This window comes from Pristis pectinata, chromosome 2 (assembly GCF_009764475.1).
Source record: "Pristis pectinata isolate sPriPec2 chromosome 2, sPriPec2.1.pri, whole genome shotgun sequence".
NCBI classification, from domain to species: Eukaryota; Metazoa; Chordata; class Chondrichthyes; order Rhinopristiformes; family Pristidae; genus Pristis; species Pristis pectinata.
The window spans coordinates 139963218-139983293 of NC_067406.1; the positions used below are offsets into that span (position 1 = coordinate 139963218).

At 46.0% G+C, this 20076-nt stretch overlaps 1 protein-coding gene across 6 annotated transcripts in view; it reads left to right on the top strand.

Moving 5' to 3' along the window:
* bmpr1ba (bone morphogenetic protein receptor, type IBa) overlaps nucleotides 1-20076 on the top strand; it is a 506418-nt gene that overhangs the window by 481889 nt on the left and 4453 nt on the right. For all 6 annotated transcript variants that reach the window (XM_052035149.1, XM_052035147.1, XM_052035134.1 and 3 more), the window contains 3 exons: nucleotides 8937-9234; nucleotides 10746-10921; nucleotides 14109-14239. In XM_052035149.1, the coding sequence (XP_051891109.1) occupies nucleotides 8937-9234; nucleotides 10746-10921; nucleotides 14109-14239 (605 nt within the window). The remainder of the gene's footprint in view (nucleotides 1-8936; nucleotides 9235-10745; nucleotides 10922-14108; nucleotides 14240-20076) is intronic.

The following is a 20076-nucleotide window of genomic DNA, read 5'->3' on the forward strand; positions in this document are numbered from 1 at the left end:
AGCAGATACGATAGTGGTATTTAAGAGACTTTTAGATAGACACATGAATATGCAGGGAATGGAGGGAGATGGATCATCTGCAGGCAGAAGGGATTTAGTTTAATTTGGCATCATATTCGGCACAGACATTGTGGGCCAAAGGGCCTGTTCCTGTGCTTTACTGTTCTATGTTCCATGTTAAACAAGAGCTGGAAGAAGCCTTAAAACTATCAAGGGCACAAAATATACTCTGGGTGGGGTTTTCAACATCCATGACAAGAGTGGCTTGGTAATGTAATCAGTGACCGAGCTGGCTCAGTCCTGAGGGACACAGCTGCCAGACTGGGTCTGTGGACATTCTGAGTGGACCAACCCGGAGGGATAAACCGACCTGACCTCATCCTCACCAATCTACCTGTAGCAGGTGCAGCTGTCAGTCTTCACAATAGTAAAAGTGAAAGTGAAGAGCAGAGTCCCTTTGGAGACAAAGTCCTGTCTTCACACGGAGGGCACCATCCATTGTGTTGTGGCTCTGTAGCAGTGCTAAATAAGATAGAACAGATCTGACACCCAAAACTGGGCATCCATGGCAGTAGGCGGAATGCACACTGCCACAATCTCCACAACATTGCTATCAAGGCAGGGGATCAACATTGGTTCAATGAGGAGTGCAGAAGGGGACCTGAAATTGGATTGCCTACCTGGTGAAGGTACAGCACTGGATTACATGTGCGCTAAACAGCAGAAATGGCATGCAATGGACAGAATTAAGGGATCCCACAACCAATCGATCAGATCAAAGCTCTGCAGTCCAGCCACATCTTGTAATGTGCGGTGGTGGACTATTCAACATACTGCAACATACGTACAAAGATGTTGCAGCCCAGTATGTAAATACAAAGGAGAAAGTTACAGCATTCGCAACCATGTTCAATCAGAAGTATTGAATGAGTGATCTGTCATTCCCACCACCACAGTTTATGGCCAATTACTTTCACTCAACGTTACATGAAGAGTCGTCTGAGATCACTGGATAAAGCAAATGATGTGAGGCCAGTAAACATCCTGGCTGCAGTACAGTAGACCTGCACTCCAGAACGAGCTGTGCCTCTAGCCAAGCTGTTCCAATACAGTTACAACACTGGCATCCAGCCGGCAATGTGGAGCATCGCCCAGGTACGTCCTGTTCAAACAGTCTGCTCCTAGTCATCAGAAACATGAAGCAATATTACATTGTGAACTTTCCAGTGAGGGATGAGAAGTTCTTGTATCTTTTTTTTGGATTTTTACTCACCAATAACCTGCTCACTGATGCCTAGATTGGGTTTCACCATGACCACTTTGCTCCAGATCCCATCGTCACCTTGGACCAAGGAGCTGAGTTGCACGTGAGAGGTGGGAGCAGCAGCCCCTGACATCAAGCAGCATTTGACCAAGCATGGCATCAAGGAGCCCTGTGAAACCTATCAATAAGCATCAAGAGAAAAACACTCCATTAACTGGAGTAATTCCTTGCACAGGAGAAGGTGGTTCCTCAGAGCAGAGTTCTAGTCCCAAACATCTTCAGGTGTTTGAGATCAGGAGTTGGAACTGGAATTGAATTGGTTTATTATTGTGTCATGTCCTGAAGTACAGTGAAAAACTTAGTTTTGCAAGCCATCCGTACAGATTATTTCAAAACATAAGTATATTGAGGTAGTACAAGGGAAAAGCAATAACAGAATGTAGAATAAAGTGTAACAGTTACAGGGAAAGTGCAGTGCAGGCAGATAATAAGGTGCAAGGGCCATGGTGAGGTAGATTGCGAGTCCAAGAGTTCAACTTGAACATACAAAGGGTCCATTCAAGCGTCTTATAACATTGGGATAGAAGCTGTCCTTGAGCTCGGTGCTGATGGAAGGGAGAGATGGAATCTTGGATGGGTGGGGTCTTTGATTATGTTGCAACGCACACAAAGTGCTGGAGGAACTCAGCAGGTCGGCAGCATCAATGGAGGGAAATAAACAGTCGACGTTTCGGGTAGAGACCCTTCATCTGGACTGGAAAGGAAGGGGGCAGAAGCTAGAATAGAAAGGTCAGGGGAGGGGGAGGGGGAGGAGCACGAGCTGGCAGGTGACAGGTGAGTCCAGGTGAGGGGGTAAGGTAGGTGGCTGAGGAAGAGGGGGGATGAAAGGGAGTGATGCAAGAAGCTGGGAGGTGATGAGTGGAAGAGGCAGAGGGCTGGAGAAGAAGGAATCTGGTTTGAGAGGACAGTAGACTATGGAATAAAGGGAAGGGAGTGTGGCTTCACTTTGATTATGCTGGCTGCTTGTCTGAGGCAGCGAGAAGTGTAGACAGAGTCCATGGAGGAGAGGCTGGTTTTTGTGATGGACTGAGCTGTGTCCACAACTCTCTGCAGTTTCTTGCGGTCTTGGGCAGAGCAGTTGCCACACTAAGCCATGATGCATCTGGATAGAATGCTTTCTATGGTGCATCTATAAAAAACTGGGGAATGTTTGCTCATTGCACAATGTTCAATTCCATTCAAAACTCTTCAGTAAATAAAGCAGCCCATGCAGCAAAGCCAGACAACACTTAGGCATAGCTTGACAAGCAGCCAGTGATGTTCACATCACACAAGGGCCAGGTGATGACCATCTCCAATAAGAGATGGTTTAACCAACCGCCCATGACTTTCAATGGCATTACCACTGCTGAGTCCCTCACAATCATCTTCATGAGGTGGAGGGCCACTATTGACCAGAAACTTAACTGGACCAGCTACATCAATATCATGGCTGCAGAAGCAGGTTAGAGGCTGGGTATCCTGCAGCTAGTGACTCATTTCCTGACACTCCAGTGTTTTTCCAACATCGATGAGTGACAAGTCAGGAGTCTGAAGGAATGCTCCCCACTTGCCTGGATTAGTGGTGCTCTGACAGCTCTGAAAAAGCTCATCACCATCCAGGACAAAGCAGCCCACTTGGCTATGTCGGATCTGGTTATTTTTGAATCCACAAGTTCTTTCAGGAGTCCAAGAGTTGAGAACAACTTGGTGCTTCACAAAGTTTTATTGGAGAAGTTTAAAACAAAGAAACAGTCACAGAGCACATGGCACTACCAGGAGATGAGCCAAGACAAAAGGAACTGAAGATGAACTAGGGCCAGGGAGGGAAGAGAGCACGAGAGTGATTAACAAAAAACACCTTTTATACCTGAGATAAGAGGTACTCCTTAGCTAACAATAGGCCAATCAGAAAACCTGTTAGATACCTGTGGCAAAACCAACCAATGAAAAAACACATATTCACCTGATGGATGAACCAATAAGCTAGGAAGAGGCCATTCCCTGTGCAGCCACTTGAGGTGTATTAAACACTATACATGTTAAAAAACTACTTAAAACAGTCGAATCCAACAGCTGGGACCCATCCACCTCTGTAAGTGTATATTTCCTCCACCACCAGTGTACAGTGACTGTAGTGCATACCATTTACAGAAGCCAGTTTTGTTGCTCAAATAGGCTACCCCAATGCATGCCCCAAATCAGCCACCTCTGTCACCAAGACAGCAGGTGCATGGGAGTGCCACCTTCCAACCTGTACACCACCCAACTTGGAAATATATTGCCCTTCTTTCACAGCATAGAGAGATTCTGTCTCATCTCACTCTCAGTGACTCTTTGAATGATTACTACCTCGTCACTGGAGAAATAATTTGGTCTTTAATCACCTCATTCAATATACAGTGTTTAAAATGCATTCAGACAGGTTCGCGAGCAGGGAATGTTTTGAGGGATATGGGCCAAACACAGGCAAATGGGGCTAGACACCAGTCAACATGGATGTTGAGCTGAAAGGCCAGTTTCCATGCTGTATAACTCCATTACACCATCCATCCTTTGCTTAAAAAAATTCTAAGAACTTTTGAACTCTCATCTTTCAGCTCCAGTGGAAAGTACCCCAAAGATATTGAGTTCCAATCCTTTTCCCTCCTCAACTCGCAATCCCTTGATCCCCCAACTCAGAGGATCTGCACTGCATGTTTTCTCAGTTTAATGTCAATGTCAGGGAAGTCTACTGGGGCCTAATCATTGCCTTGTTCAAGTGTCTCGTTATCTCTTCCTCTCTATTTATAAATCCTGGAATTCCAAAGGGAAGTTTGAAGCTGGAATTAGAAGGGATAAAATTCCAGCATTTCTATAGGGCTGCTGCTTTGTTTAATGACATCCCGGGGCACTTGGCAGCAATAAAATGCCTCTGAGTGCAAGCAGTGTTGCACTGCAAGGTACACTAATCCATAAGGGATAGAGACACAAACTTCCTGCAAATAACAAGAAAATGCGGATACCGCCAAGACCGCTAGCAATGAAGCCAAGGCTGCAGAGACATACAGCAGGCAACTTCTGTGTGGATGTACCAGCTTCTCTTGTCCGTAGGTTATTTGGCCACTGTAAACTGCTCCTGGTGAAGGTTGCTGGTGAGGGAGTCAGGTGGGGGCATGTACGAGAGAATAGGTTAATGGAAATAAGTGGGGGGAATGGGATTGATGAACATAGAACGTATCGCTACCTCAGTATAGCAACACAATGACCACTTTACCAGTGGACTTTTTTTGTTCTAATTGTGTCCTTTCTTGTATAATTTATGTTGTTAATTTATATTTTTCTTGTGAATGCCGTATATCTGATGCTATGTGCCTGTGATGCTGCTGCAAGTAAGTTTCTCATTACACCTGTGCTTACGTGTACTTGTGCATGTGACAATAAACTCAGCTCTGACTTTGACTTTAGAACAACACAGCACAGGAACAGGCCCTTCAGCCCACAATGTCTGTGCTCAACATAATGCAAAATTTAACTCAGTCTCTTCTGCCTGCACATGATCCATGTCCATCCATTCCCTGGATATTCATGTGCCTTAATAGCCTCTTAAGCACCACTTCCCATGGCGGCCTGTTCCTGACACTTACCACTCTCTGTGTAAAAAAACTTGTTCCACACATCTTCCTTTGAACTTTCCCCCCTCACCTTAAATCTGTGCCCTCTAGTATTTGACATTTCTACCCTGGTAAAAAGATTCTGGCTGTCTACCCTATCTATGCCAATGGAGGGATTACTCTTAAAGCAGACATAGACACGATGGGCTGAATGGCCTCCTTCGCCGCTATAAGGGAAAACGTTACTATATTGGATTAAACTGTTCTAAATTTATTCACTCACTGGATCGCAGGCAAGGCTGGCTTTTACTGTTCAACCCTAATTGTCCAGATGGAAAGTCATTAATAGGTGCTACATTGCTTTGGGTCTGGAGTCACATATGGGCCAGACTGGGGAAGGACAGCAGATCAGGAAGACAGGATGTTGCCAGGACTCGAGGGACTGGGTTAGAAAGAGAACTTGAGCAGGCTTGGACTTTATTCATTGGAGCACAGAAGAATGAGCGGTGATCTTATGGAGGTGTAAAAAATCATGAGGTGCAAAGATAGGCACTCAGTCTTTTTCCCAAGGTTGGGGAATCAAGCACTAAAGGGCATAGGGTTAAGGGAAGAGGGGAGAGATTTAATAGGAACCTGTGGGGCAATTTTTTTCACACGGAGGGTGGTCAGTATATGAAATAAGCTGCCAGAGGAAATGGTTGAGGCAGGTACATTAACAACATTCAAAAGACACTTGGACAGGAAAGGTTTAGAGGGATATTGGTATTGGTTTATTATTGTCAGTTGTACCGAGGTACAGTGAAAAACTTGTCTTGCATACCGATCGTACAGGTCAATTCATTACACCGTGCAGTTACATTGAGTTAGTACAGAGTGCATTGAGGTAGTACAGGTAAGAACAATAACAGTACGGAGTAGAGTGTCACAGATACAGAGAAAGTGCAGTGCAGCTAGACAAGGTAGATCGTGAGGTCATAGTCCATCTCATTGTATAAAGGAACCGTTTAATAGTCTTATCGCAGTGGGATAGAAGCTGTCCTTGATATGGGTCAAACGCGGGCACGTGGGATGAGCTTAGATCGGCATCTTGGTTGGCATGGACCGGTTGCACCTAATGGCCTGTTTCCATGCCGTGTGGGTCTGTATCTACCTTCCCCAAAGAACACGTGAACCAGCAGGGTCTTTACAACATTCCAATAGTTTTACAGTCTCCGTTTACCGAGACTAGCCTCTTCTATATTGATGCTTCTCACCACCCCATCCCACAACTTTCTCTTGTGTGTTCGAGGCAAGTGTTGTAGATTAATTAAAACGGGATAATGTGAGAGGCTGAAAGAGCTGTGTCTTCCACTCTATCAAGAGCTTGATGAGCTGCTGCCGATCACTCCCCAGGGTCAAATTGACTTTCAGAATGTCTGAAATCCAATCCGTGCTGTCAGTCGTTCTCCTTCCACTGGAGAGTATCGGCGTTATTTTCGGTACCTCTCCTTCAGGTGACCTTGTAATGCCAATCGCCAACTTCATTCCCTGCGGGACCTTGCACTGTCTTCAACTAAACCTGAACAAAGGAGGAATTAGCCTGAAAGTCACAGTAGGGATGTCGATGTTTTCAACATAAGAACAAAGAAACCTGGGTCTATCTGTGCATAAATCCTTGAAAGTAGCAGGACATTTGGTTAGTAAAGTCAGTGGGATCCTGAGATTCATACAGTGCAAAGGCAGGGAGGTTGAAAGGACATTGAAACTGTACAAAACACCTTTTGTACAACTGTACAAAACACCTTTCCTGTCCAAATACCTTTTGAATGTTGTTAATGTACCCGCCTTAACCATTTCTTCTGGCAGCTCGTTTCATATACTGACCACCCTCTGTGTGAAAAAAATTGCCCCTCAGGTTTCTATTAAATCTCTCCTCTCTTCCCTTAATCCTATGCCCACAATTGCAGTATTGCATCTAGTTCTGGTCACCACAATTTAGGAAGGATGTGAGGATCCCAGAGAGGGCACAGTAAAGATTTATTGCAGTAGTTCCAGGAAAGAAGGATTTCAGCTCAAAGGTCAGACTGGGGTTGTTTTTCTTGTACCAAAGAAGTTTGGGAGAAGGTTTGATAGTGGTGTGCCAGACCATGACCGGTGTAGATGGGGTAAGTAGAGGGAAGTCGATCTCATTAGCAGGGGACACAGACTTAAAGATTAAGGTCGGTGAGGAATTTTTTAAATGGAGTTTACTGCTTGAAGGTGTGATGCAGAGTTAGAAAGGAATTCAAAGTCAAAGTCAAGTTTATTGGCAGATGCATAAGAAATCGTGCAATGAAAATCTTACTTGCAGCAGCACCACAGGCATTAGAGACACAACATTCACAAGAAAAACATAAAGTAAACATAAATTTTACAAGATTATACAAGAAAGAACACATTTATACAAGAAAGAAAGAAACAGCCAGCATAATCAAAGACCCCACCCACCCGGGTCATTCTCTCTTCTCTCCTCTTCCATCAGGTAGAAGATACAGGAGCCTGAGGGCACGCACCACCAGGCTTAAGGACAGCTTCTATCCCACTGTGCTAAGACTATTGAATGGTTCCCTTATACAGTGAGATGGACTCTGACCTCATGATCTACCTTGCACCTTATTGCACTGCACTTCCTCTGTAGCTGTGACACTTTACTCTGCACTGTTGTTGTTTTTACCTGTACTACCTCAATGCACTCTGTACTAACTCAATGTAACTGCACTGTGTAATGAATTGACCTGAACCATCGGTATGTAAGACAAGTTTTTCACTGTACCTCGGTACAAGTGACAATAATAAACCAATAGCAATACTAATTAGAACAACAAAAAACAACAAAGTTCAATGAAGTGCAAAGTAGTCAAAGTGGTCACAGTGTTGCTATACTGAGGTAGTGATTAGGGTTGTGCAGGCTGGTTCGAAAATCGAATGGTTCAACCAAATAGTCAAAGGTTGAAAGGAGAGAATAATTTACAGGACTATGGAGAAAGAAACAAGGTGCTGGAGGAACTCAGAGGGTCAGGCAGCAGCTGTGGAGGGAAACGGACAGTCGATGTTTCAGGTCGAGACCCTTCATCTGGGCTGACAGTAGAAGGGAGATAGCCAGTATAAAGAGGTGAGGGGAAGGGGTGGCAGGTGATAGGTGGATCCAGGTGAGGAGGGGTGATAAGCAGATGGAAGAGGGGAGAGTGGAAGTAATGACAGAGGCCAGGAGGTGAGAGGTGGAGGTGACAAAGGGCTGCAGATAGTGGAAACTGATAGGAGAGGAAGTAGGAAAGAAGGACTTCTAAAGTATAACTATGGACACTGTCAGAATTTGGTGCAGAGCAAACCCCCTCTGTATGACACCAGAATGTCAGTCTAGAATTTTGTGCCCACAAACTTCGTCTTTATCATTTTAAACACCATCGTGTAATTAACTCTTTAAATTCCAAGGAAACAATGTCAGCTTCACCATTTGGCAGAAGTCCCTTATTTGACTCTAAGGTACAGGAGCAGAACTAGGCCATTCATCCCATCAAGTCTGCACTGCCATTCACTCATGGCTGATTTTCTTTTCTCAACCCCATTCTCCTGCCTTCTTCCCTTAACCCCACTACCAATCAAGAACCTGTCAATCTCTGCCCTAAATATACCCAATGATTTGGCCTCCACAGCCGTCTGTGGCAACGAATTTCACAGATTCACTACCCTCTGGCTGAAAAAATGACTCCACATCTCAGTTCTAAAGGGACATCCCTTTATTCTGAGGCTGTGCCCTCTGGTCCTAGACTCTCCTACTGATGGAAACATCCTCTCCATGTCCACTCTATCCAGGCCTTTCAGTATCCAGTAGGTTTCAGTGAGATTCCCCCCTCACCCTTCTGAACTGCATCGAGTACAGACCCAGAGATATCAAATTCTCCTCAAACCAGTTCCTGGAACCAAAGCTGCAAATTTTGGCATCTGTCCCCAATAGCTGATTGGATAATTTGCTCCTAATTTGATTGGTGTTTGAACACTGCCGATGTGTGCTTTATTTTTAGGTTTTATTGCTGCTGATATCAAGGGAACAGGGTCATGGACACAGCTGTACCTGATCACAGATTACCACGAGAACGGCTCTCTCTATGACTATTTAAAGTCCACTACCCTTGACACGAAAGCCATGCTGAAGTTGGCATACTCTACTGTCAGTGGACTGTGCCACCTGCACACAGAGATCTTTGGCACTCAGGGAAAGCCAGCCATTGCTCATCGGGATTTGAAAAGCAAAAACATCCTGGTGAAGAAAAACGGAATGTGCTGTATCGCAGACCTGGGCTTGGCCGTTAAGTTTATCAGGTGAGCTATAGGCTGTAAAGCTCTCGCTGCTTCTGTTGTGTGTCCATTAGCTCCTTCCTTCTCTCCAAGATGGGAGTTCCCTCCCCACTTTGCAGCATGACCATTGTTCAAAACGCTATTTGACCATTTGGGCCTGACATCAGTAACAGTTAGTAGCTGGTACTAGGGACCAGGAGACTCATTATCATTCCCCAGCTCTCTGAAGATTGAACGTCCAATCCTTGTGCTTAGCAGCTCAATTAACCTTTCAAAGGAGTCCCACAAACATTAGAGACGAGTGGAAGGCAAGGAAATTATTAGTACAAATTGTTAAATTCTGAGTCATTCCACGTGTGTTTTGTTCTAATTTATTCATTGATTGAAGATGAGCATCACTGAGAGCATTTGCTTCCCGTCACTCTTTACTCTTTGAACTCGTGACCTTCTGGGATATGTTAGAGGGTGATTAAGAGTCAATCACATCGGTGGGTGTGGAGTCACGTATGGACCAGACTGGGTAATTACAGTAGATTTCCTTCCCTGAAGGTTATTAGTGAACCGGATGGGTTTTTAAGCTGCAATCATCATTGGGTCCCTTGAGAAGGTGATGGTGATCCACCATCTTGAACCATGGCAGTCTCTGGTATTACCATGGTGCTCTTTGGCGTCCCAGAACTTTAGTCCAAAGATGATGAAAGAACAACAACATTTTACTCAGTCAAAATAATTGTGACTTGGAGGGAAACCAGCAGTGGTGGTGTTCCCTTGCGCTAGCTTTCCTTGTACTGGTAGAGATCAGGGGTTTTGGAAACGGTTGAAGAAGCCTTGGTGAGTAACTGCAAGGCATTTTGTAGACAGTATACACTGCATCCACTGTGTACTGGTAGTGGAGGGAACGAATGTTTAGGGTGCCAATCACACAGGCTGCTTTACTCTGGATGGGATTGGGCTTCTTGAGTGTTGTAGCCACACTCATCCAGGCAAGTGGGGAGTATCCCATCACACTCCTTCTAAAGGTGGAAAGGTCTTGGAGTGTCAGGAGGTGAGTCATTTGCTACAGGCTACCCAACCTCTGACATGTTTTCATGGCTGTGGTATCAACGTGGCAGGTCCATTTAACTGTTTCATCAACATTCACCCCCAGGGTGTTGATGGTATTGACAAAACTATTAAAATGTCAGAGATAGATGGCTGGAAAATGTCAGAGAAAGATGGCTAGACTCTGCCTGTCCTTGATGGAAGTACAATTTGGCACAAGTCTGTCAAGTTCTCGATAAAACTGAATTGGAGTGGTCCTATCTGTGATGGTTATACAATTCCCTTTTGTTTTTTCCTCTGATATTTCATTACCATAGGCCAGGAATTCCAAATCCTAAGCACCTAATGCATTGAGTAGTTATCCATCATTGCCAATTGATTTATGCATCTATTTCTTTCTCTCCCATGTAATTATCCAGCTTCTGATTGACAACACTGAAACTGGTCAGCAATGGAAAGTAAGGTATCTTAATTCTCTCCCACTTACTCTGCAGTGACACTAATGAGGTAGACATACCCCTCAACACCAGGGTCGGCACCAAGCGATACATGGCTCCAGAGGTGCTGGACGAAAGTCTTAACCGCAATCATTTCCAATCCTACATCATGGCAGACATGTACAGTTTTGGACTGATCCTGTGGGAGATAGCGCGACGTTGCGTGTCTGTAGGTAAGGTTGTCCCGGCCGTATGTGCGTGGTATCTGCAGGGTACACATGTGGAGCCGTTTGCCAGCCAACAATAACTTCTACCTTTAATACGGAAAATCATTGCCAAGCACTTTACAGCAAACCAAATCTGGCACCAAACCTTATAAAGATGAACAGCCCCTCATATCCCGCCTGAGCAGCCTACACCTGGCGGCATGAACACTGAATTCTCCAGCTTCTGGTAACTGCTCCCCCTCTGTCCCTTTTCTCTCTCCTCCTGATCTACCTGGCCCCCACCACCCTATTTCTTGCTCCTTCTCCACCCTTTTCATCTGCCCATCACCCTCCTCCTCCCATTAGTTCCCCTGCCCCACCACTCCCCTCTGCCTTCCCCACTTCCCCCCCTCTATTTCATCACCTATCAACTCCCAGCCTCACTATTCCCACTCTCCCCCTCCCTCACCTGCCCATCTCTGCCCTCACCTGGATCCACCTATCACCTGCCAGCTCTTGCTCCACCCCTTCCCTCCACTTACTTATCCTGGCTATCTCCCCTCCAATTTTCAGTCCAGGTGAAGGGTTTCAACCCGAAACGTCGACTGTCCATTTCCCTCCATAGATGCTGCCCGACCCGCTGAGTTCCCCCCAACGTTTCATGTGTTGCTTATAAAGAAGCAATAGGCCAGGTGACCACGACCTTCTTTGAAGAGGGTCTTGAAGGTGGTAGGGAGACGAAGAGGGAATCCCAGATTCAGGGGCCAGACAGCTGCCAGTGGTGGAGCGATGGATACTGGGAAGATCAAAGGCCTTGGAGACCAAGGAAGTGAAGATACTGAGGGATTCAGGAACAGGGAATTTTGAAATCAAAGCAATGTTGGGAGTTGGAGCTGGAAGAAGGAAAGGTGGGTGGATGATAAGGATGTACGAACAGAGGAGGACTATATTCACGTGCCTATCGTTGATGTACACTGGGAAGGGTCGATGGACAAGTCACCCCATTCACCATTTCTGAATGCAGTGTATTCATGTGACTGAGAAAACAGATTTGGACCTTGAGATAAATTAAAATGGAGCAAGTAGTTCATTAATGTAATTGCTCATTTTAGCAAAGAATTATAAACATTTACCGCCTAGAAGGGAACCATTTGTCCCACTGTGTGGGTGCCGGTTGAGAAAAGGAACGATTTGGGCTGATCACACTTCCCAGCTCCCCATCTATAACCCTGTAAGTTGCACTGCAGCAAGTGCTAATTCAGGTCCTTGAGATGAAGGATTCTCTCTCCCCCTCCCTACCACCCCCAGTTTTAACGTTTGTCCGAGGGCATTGTTCATCCCCTATTCATTCTGTTATTTTTCTTTTGCCAAGCTGGGACAGCCGTTCACATAAACTACTCTACGTGATTAAGAGTTGTTTCACTGAATGGATGCATGTGCATTGAAAGGCCTGGATAGAGTGGACGTGGAGAGGATGTTTCCATCAGTGGGGGAGTCTAGGACCAGAGGGCACAGCCTCAGAATAGAAGGATGTCCCTTTAGAACAGAGATGAGGAAGAATTTCTTTAGTTAGGGGGTGGTGAATCTGTGGAATTCATTGCCACAGACGGCTGTGGAGGCCAAGTCAGTGGGTGTATTTAAAGCGGAGGTTGATAGGTTCTTGATTAGTAAGGGTGTCAAAGGTTATGGGGAGAAGGCAGGAGAATGGGGTTGAGAGGGAAAAATAAATCAGCTATGATTGAATGGCAGAGTAGGCTCGATGGGCCAAATGGCCTAATTCTGCTCCTATGTCTTACGGTCGTGGGGAACGGAATCTTACCTTGCAAGTGGATTGAGAGAGGAAGAGTCGAACAGAGTCTTGATCTTCAGAGAATGCTGACTATGGGGCTACCTCTTACAGCTCAGAGAGTCATAGAGTAATACAGCACAGAAACAGGCCCTTCAGCCCAACCTGTCCAGTCCGGCTAAGGTGCTCTCCTAATCCAGACCCATTTGTCCGTGTTTGGCCCATATCCCTCTAAACCTTTCCTATCCATGTACATATCCAAATGTCTTTTAAATGTTTTTATTACACTAATGCTGGTCATGTAGGAGCCAATAAGCAGGTTGCCACTGACTAATTCTCAGCGCAGAAATGTCCCAAGCCAATTTTCATTCAAATGAAATTATATACACTGGACCTGGGTCCCTGAATAGGCAACATTCTGCTCCAGGACTGACAAACATTGGCCATTTCAGTAACTGACGGATATTTTTAAGATCAGTGCTCCAATGGCTTGTTCCCAAATTGCAAATTGATCTGGCTTTGCTGCTCTCAATACTGTCTGCGCTGACCATAGATAGATTTATCTTTCACATCCAGCAACAAACAAGATGCTGGAGGAACTCAGTGGGTCAGGCAGCATCTGTGGAGGAAACAGACAGTTGACGTTTCAAGTCAGGACCCTTCATCTGGACTAAAAGAGCAGGGGGGAGATCACCAGAGATGAAGGGGAGGGGTGGAGCAAGAGCTGGCAAGCGATAGGTGGATCCAGGTGAGCGGGTGATAGAGGGAGGAAGGGAGAGGGGAAATAGTGACTGGGAGGTGATAGGTGGAGGTGACAAAGGGCCGCAGATGACGAAATCTGACGAGGAAGGAAGGCGGAGCATGGAACCAAATAAGGGAAGTGGGGAGGGCAGATGGGGACATTGGGGGGACGGGAGCCAGTGGGAGGGGTGTGTGGGTGAGGGGCAGATGGACTGGGTGGAGGAGGGGAAAGAAGCAGGGTGATGGGGGCTGGGGTAGTTGTGGGAAGAACTGGGTAGATCAGGAGGAGAGAGAAAAGGGGCAGAGGGGGAGCAGGTTACCTGCAATTGGGGAATTCAAAGTTTCACATCGATTGCCTTCCCAAGATAAAACTGTGTGGAAACATCTCCCACTTCTATGCCACTTGGGGATCCTTCTGTGCTCACCAATAATACGATGAGAACCTCAGTCAGGCTGTTGAGAGGACGCAGCAGAGGTAGGGGAGGAGGAAAATCTGAGCAACCACCTGTTCCAAAGCCTGTTCTAAACAGTTGGTTGGCATAAATGACCTTGGGAACAGGCTGCTCTTGCCAAGGCTCATTGCGTGCATCAAGTACTGAGGGAAGGGATAGAGTTTCAGGGCTTGTATTTCAACAGAACGCATCTGGTGTCCATGGTTTGCCAAGGCTGTGTGTTTTCTGTCCTCAGGCATTGTTGAAGAATATCAACTACCGTATCATGACTTGGTGCCCAGTGATCCATCCTTCGAAGACATGAGAGAAGTTGTGTGCATCAAGAGGCTGAGACCATCGTTCCCCAATAGATGGACTAGTGACGAGGTGAGGGGAAAGCTTGTTAAAGACTAGGGTTCGGTGGACAGCAGTGTCTAGTCAAAGTCGAGTTTATTGTAATACACACAAGTCCATGTGTGCACAGGTGCAATGAAAACCTTACTTGCAGCAGCATCACAGGCACATAGCATCGGATAAGCAGCATTCACAAGAAAAACATAAACTAAACATAAATTATACGTGTTTTACAAGAAAGAACACAGTTAAATAAAAAAATGAAGTCCAAAGTGATCAAAGTGGTCATAGTGTTGCTAAACTGTAGTGATTAGGGTTGTGCTGGTTGGTTCAAGAACCGAATGGTTGAAGGGAAGTAGCTGTTCTTGAAGCTGGTGCTGTGGGACTTCAGGCTTCTGTACCTCCTGCCCGATGGGAGCTGCGAGAAGATGGCATGGCCCGGATGGTGGGGATCTTTGATGATGGATGTTGCCTTCTTGAGGCAGCGCCTCCTGTAGATAGTACTGATGGTGGGGAGGGATGTGCCTGTCCACTACTTTCTGCAGCTTCTTACATTCCTATGCATTTGAATTGCCCTACCAGACCATGATGTAGCCATACTAGGATTTATTACTGACTAAAATTAGTAAATTGGTTTAATATTGTCACGTACCGAGGTACAGTGAAAAACTTGTCTTGCATTACTGTCCATACAGATCAATTCATTACAACAGTGCATTGAGGTAGTACAAAGTAAAAATCATAACAGATTGCAGAATAAAGTGTTACGGTATAGAGAAAATGCAGTGCAGGTAGACAATAAGGTGCAAGGTCACAACAATGTAGATTGAGACTTTATGAAACCTACCAAATACATAACGGCTTGGTTAGGCAAATTATCCAATTAACTCTTGGGGACAGATGCCAAGATTTGCAGCTTTGGTTCCAGGTTTGAGGAGAATTTGATATCTCTGGGCCTGTACTCGATGCAGTTCAGAAGGATGAGGGAGAATCTCACTGAAACTCACCGAATACTGAAAGGCCTGGATAGAGTGGACGTGGAGAGGTTGTTTCCATCAGTAGGAGAGTCTAGAATCTGAGGGCACAGGTTTAAAGGGGGACGTCCCTTTAAAACAGAGATGAGGAGGGATTTCTTCAGCCAGAGAGTGGTGAATCTGTGGAATTCATTGCCACAGAGGGCTGTGGAGGCCAAGTCATTGGGTGCATTGAAGGCAGAGATTGAGAGGTTCTTGATTGGTAAGGGGGCTAAGGGTTACAGGGAGAAGGCAGGTGAATGAGGTTGAGAAAAAAGATCTGCCATGATTGAATGGCAGAGCAGACTCTATGGGTCAAATGGCCTAATTCTGCTCCAATATCTCATGGTATTATGGCCCATAGTTCTGGGCTTGCTTATATAGGAACATCTCCTATACAACTCACCCTCCCAGACCAATTCATTATCTTAAATGCCCACAGGAATGCTCAGGCTACTCCTGCAGGTTAAATTTGAATCCAAGCAAGACTGGATTCTCAGTTGCTTTGGTAAAATGGAGCAAGAATACAACACAAAAAAATGGCAGTTTTGCCAGCAATGGGAGGGGAATTGTCCATCCTTTGGACAAGGGAGAGGCAGATACACAGAATACTATGCAGGTTAAAATGCCCATTAGAAAATAACAGAAATATCACTGTAGAGTTCATTACTTGCATGAGAGATTTGAGAGGATATGACACTAGGTTAGACCTGTATGGAACCTTGGTGAGACCATAATCCATATTTTAGTCTCTATATAAAGTTAGAGGGTTGCTTGAGAAGATGCAAAAATGATTTGCTGTGCACCCTTCCACCTGTCACCTCCCAGCTTCTCACATCATTCCCACTCTCCCCCCTCCCCCACCTACCTATCTTCCCCCCCTCACCTGGACTCACCTCTCACCTGAACTCACCTATCCCCTGCCTGCGTGTGCTCTTCCCTCTACCCCCACCTTCTTATTCTGACTTCTGCCCTTTTCCTTTCCAGTCCTGATGAAGGGTCTCAGCCCGAAACGTCGACTGTTCATTTCCTCCATAGATGCTGCCTGACCTGCTGAGTTCCTCCAGCACTTTTTGTGTGTTGCTCCAGATTCACAGCATCTGCAGTCTCTCGTGTCTCAATGATTGATTAGGGAGCTGTTATATCAGTCAGGAAAGATCAAACATGGAGGGTATCCGTTCTCTAAGAAAGTGAAAGTGTCCGCATAGACTTTTAAGATAACAGAAGGTTTTCATGGTGTGACGGTAAAGAAAATGTCCAGAAATAGAGGGCAAGTCCAGAAATAGAGGCCATAAGTAAAGATAGTCACCAATAAATTCGATAAGAAATTCAGAAGAAACGTTTTTACCCAGGGAGTGATGTGTGTTGAAGCCACTCACACAGAATGTGAATGCCAGAAATATGACTAAGGAGAAACAAGATAACCTCAAAAGGGAGAAAAGAATAGAAGAATTGTGATGAGCATTAAATACGCAGTTGGAAGGAAGTTCAGGTGGAACGTAGGCACCACCATAGATCTGTGGGGCTGTCTGACCTGGTTCTGTTGGAATTCTCTGCAATACCCAAAGTATTGCTCGGTGCCGAATATTGTACTTGACTTGAGACCATAAAATTGGATGTCCCTGGCATCTGACATCCTTCTATTGTTGACAAAGCCCAACAACTGATGAAAATACTTCAAACTGAAGACACAAAGAGACCGCAGCTGCTGGAAATCTGGAGCAATGTGCAAAGGCACTGGACAGCATCTGTGGAGGGAAATGGTCAGCCGACATCTCGGGTTGCGACCATTCATCTCGACTGGAAAGAAAGAGGGGAGATAGCCAGTGTAAAAAGGGTGGGGGGAAGGGGTGGAGCAAGAGCTGGCAGGTGATGGGTGGATCCAGATGACGGGGGTGGGTGATAGGCAGGTGAGGGAGGGGGGTGAGTGGGAGTGATGTAAGAAGCTGGGAGGTGATGGGTGGAAGTGACAAAGGGCTGAAGAAGAGGGAATCTGATAGGAGAGGACAGTGGACCATGAAATAAGGGGAAGGAGGTCGGGAGGGGAGTCAATGGGAGGAGTATCTGGGTGATGGGCAAATACTTCAAAGATCTTTTTCATTGATGCATACCAATTTCAACACAAGTCATGGTGCAGTGAATCTCAGGGTTAATCAACCTCATTATTTTGGCACATAGAACATAGAACATTACAGCACAGTACAGGCCCTTCGGCCCACAATGTTGTGCCGACATTTTATCCTGCTCTAAAATCTAACCCTTCCCTCCCACATAGCCCCCTCTCCCTATCATTCATGTGTCATTTTCTTCCTTTAACTTTGAATGCCACCACATTGTAAATGGAAAAGTTGCCATTTGAGCCAAGTGTGAAATCAATTTTAATTCTACACCATGACCCTCATTTGATGAATATATGGGAATAATCCAAACCAAGCCAAATTCTGTTTTTATGCTGATACTGTGAATGGTTTCCTCTCCTCAAGCAGTGCCACTCTCCCATTTGAAAATTCCCAGTGATCCTTTGAAACCTGAATACTGCTAAAGGCTGCCTTGACAAACCCCCTTGCCATTCACATGTCATCCTGAGGTAAGTCCTCATTGACATGTTTCTCAGAGTCACAGCTCATCCATAATTTCCTGACCCGAGTCACGAGCCATCTTCGTGTCCCTAACCCAAGTTACGGGCAGCATTACTTGTAGTGGGATTGGGATGGCTGTTGCTTGCCTGGCCTCACAGGGGTCTGCAACTCTGATATTCAGCTTCACTTTTGTTCCCGTCTCTCCACCAATGGTTTCCCATCTCATCTTCATACCCATATCTCACACACAGCCCAAGGATCCAACTTCAACACTCCTCGTACTGATGTAGGGCTAGGGTAACCCCACTGTACTGCTCCAGACTCCTCCATTCCCTTAGTGACATCAGACTTCAATCCATTCTGGATGGGATGTGACAGACTCTTGTTAAATTTTGACCCATCCAACTCATTTTTTCAGTCTTTTTCATGACTCCATATTCCCAACCCTACAACGTCACAGGAAAGAGAACTCTGGCTGACCTCTGGCTGATGTCACCGCCCCTTCCTCCCCATCCCCAACACCAGCTAAGTTTCTGACCTCAAGGCATATGTGTCTACCACCAAAATCTACCACCATAATTTTATTCCCATATCTCAGTTGATCTGCAACTGCCTTCACTCTGCACTTGACACCTCTGGAATTAATCATTCCAGTGCACTTTTGGCTATTCACCTACTTTCTACCCCCTTTTTAAGTTCAGTTAACTCCTTCAACAGTGTCCCATCTCCTTTGCCCACTGCACTCTTCCAGTCAACCTTGAATTCACTCCATGACCCTGTTCTACCTTCTCTGCAACCTCCCCAGCCGCTTTCTGCCCCCACAACCTACTTATACTAACTGACCAATGGGGAATATCGCAACCTTTGTCTTGAAATTACATCTCCAAACCCCACCCTTCTGTTCCTAAACCCCATTTTTGTCCAAACTCTCAGCACCCTTCCATACAGATGGATTTGAAGCACGTTTCCCATTTCACTCATCCTTCTGATGGACTTTTTAAGGTCACTGTTTAAAAATTAGGCGTCGTCCATTGAAGACAGAGTTGAGGTGAAATTATTTCTCTCAGATGGTCATGATTCTTTGGACCTCTCTTTCTGAAGAGGCAGTGGAAGCCAGGGCATTGAATTAATATTAAGGCAGAGGGATTCTTGATAAGCAAGGGGTGAAAGGTTACATGTGCAGCTTGGAATGCTGAATCGAGGTCGCCATCAGGTCAGCCATGATCTTACTGAGTGGTGGAACAGGCTCGAGGGGCTGAGTGGCCTCCTTCTGTCCCTAATTCATATCTCTATGGCTCTGTGGCCATTCTTTTGGATTGTTGAACCCATCCACCAATGTGCCGCACAGGGACACATCGATAAGTCGGGACAGGTGATCTAGAGTTTGCTCAAGCTGACACGTTTCAAGGAGTAAGTCAAGAGTGAAAAGGAGACAGAGATGTTTTAGGGAGGGAGTTCCAGAGCTTAGGAATTGGTGTCGGAAAGCACAGTCAACATTGGTGGGACAATTACGTTTGAGCTTGCGTGTGGTGCAGAACTGGAAGAGTGCTGCTGGGGGAGCCTTCAAACACAGAGCAACGAGACAGGCTTGAGCACAAGGGTTTCATTCACAAGAGACTACAGATGCTGGAAACAAGCTGCTGGAGGAACTCAGTGGGTCACAGCAGCGTCTGTGGAGGCAGGAGGATAGGCAACATTTCGAGTTGAGACCCTGCATCAGGACTGAGAGTGTGTAGGGGAGATAGCCAGTATAAAGGGGTGATGGGGAGGGGTGAGGCAGGGGCTGGCAGGTGATAGGTGGAACAGGTGAGGAGGGGTTGATTGGCAGCTGGAGCCTGCTGGGAGAGGCAAGGATTTCATTCACTGACTGTTGGAAGAGTAGGTATGCAGGCAGCACAGTGATGCGGCAGGGTAGAGCCATTGCCTCACAGTGCCAGAGACCCGGGTTCAATCCTGGCCACCGGTGCCGTCTCTGTGGAGTCTGGTTCTCCCCGTGACTATGTGGGGTTCCTCCGGGTGCTCCAGTTCCCTCCCACGTCCCAAAGACGTGCAGGTTGGTAGGTTAGTTGGCCGCTGTAAATTGCCCCTAGTGTGTAGATGAGGGGTAGAATCTTGGTGGAGTGGGTGGGGGGGGGGGGTGGTGGAGGGGAATTGATGGGAACGTGGAGAATGACATATTAGAGTGTAAACACAGGTGCTTGATGTGTGGCACCAAAGGCTCCATTTCCATGCTATATCACTCGATGACTAAAATATTGAGCAGTGTTGCGGGCAATTG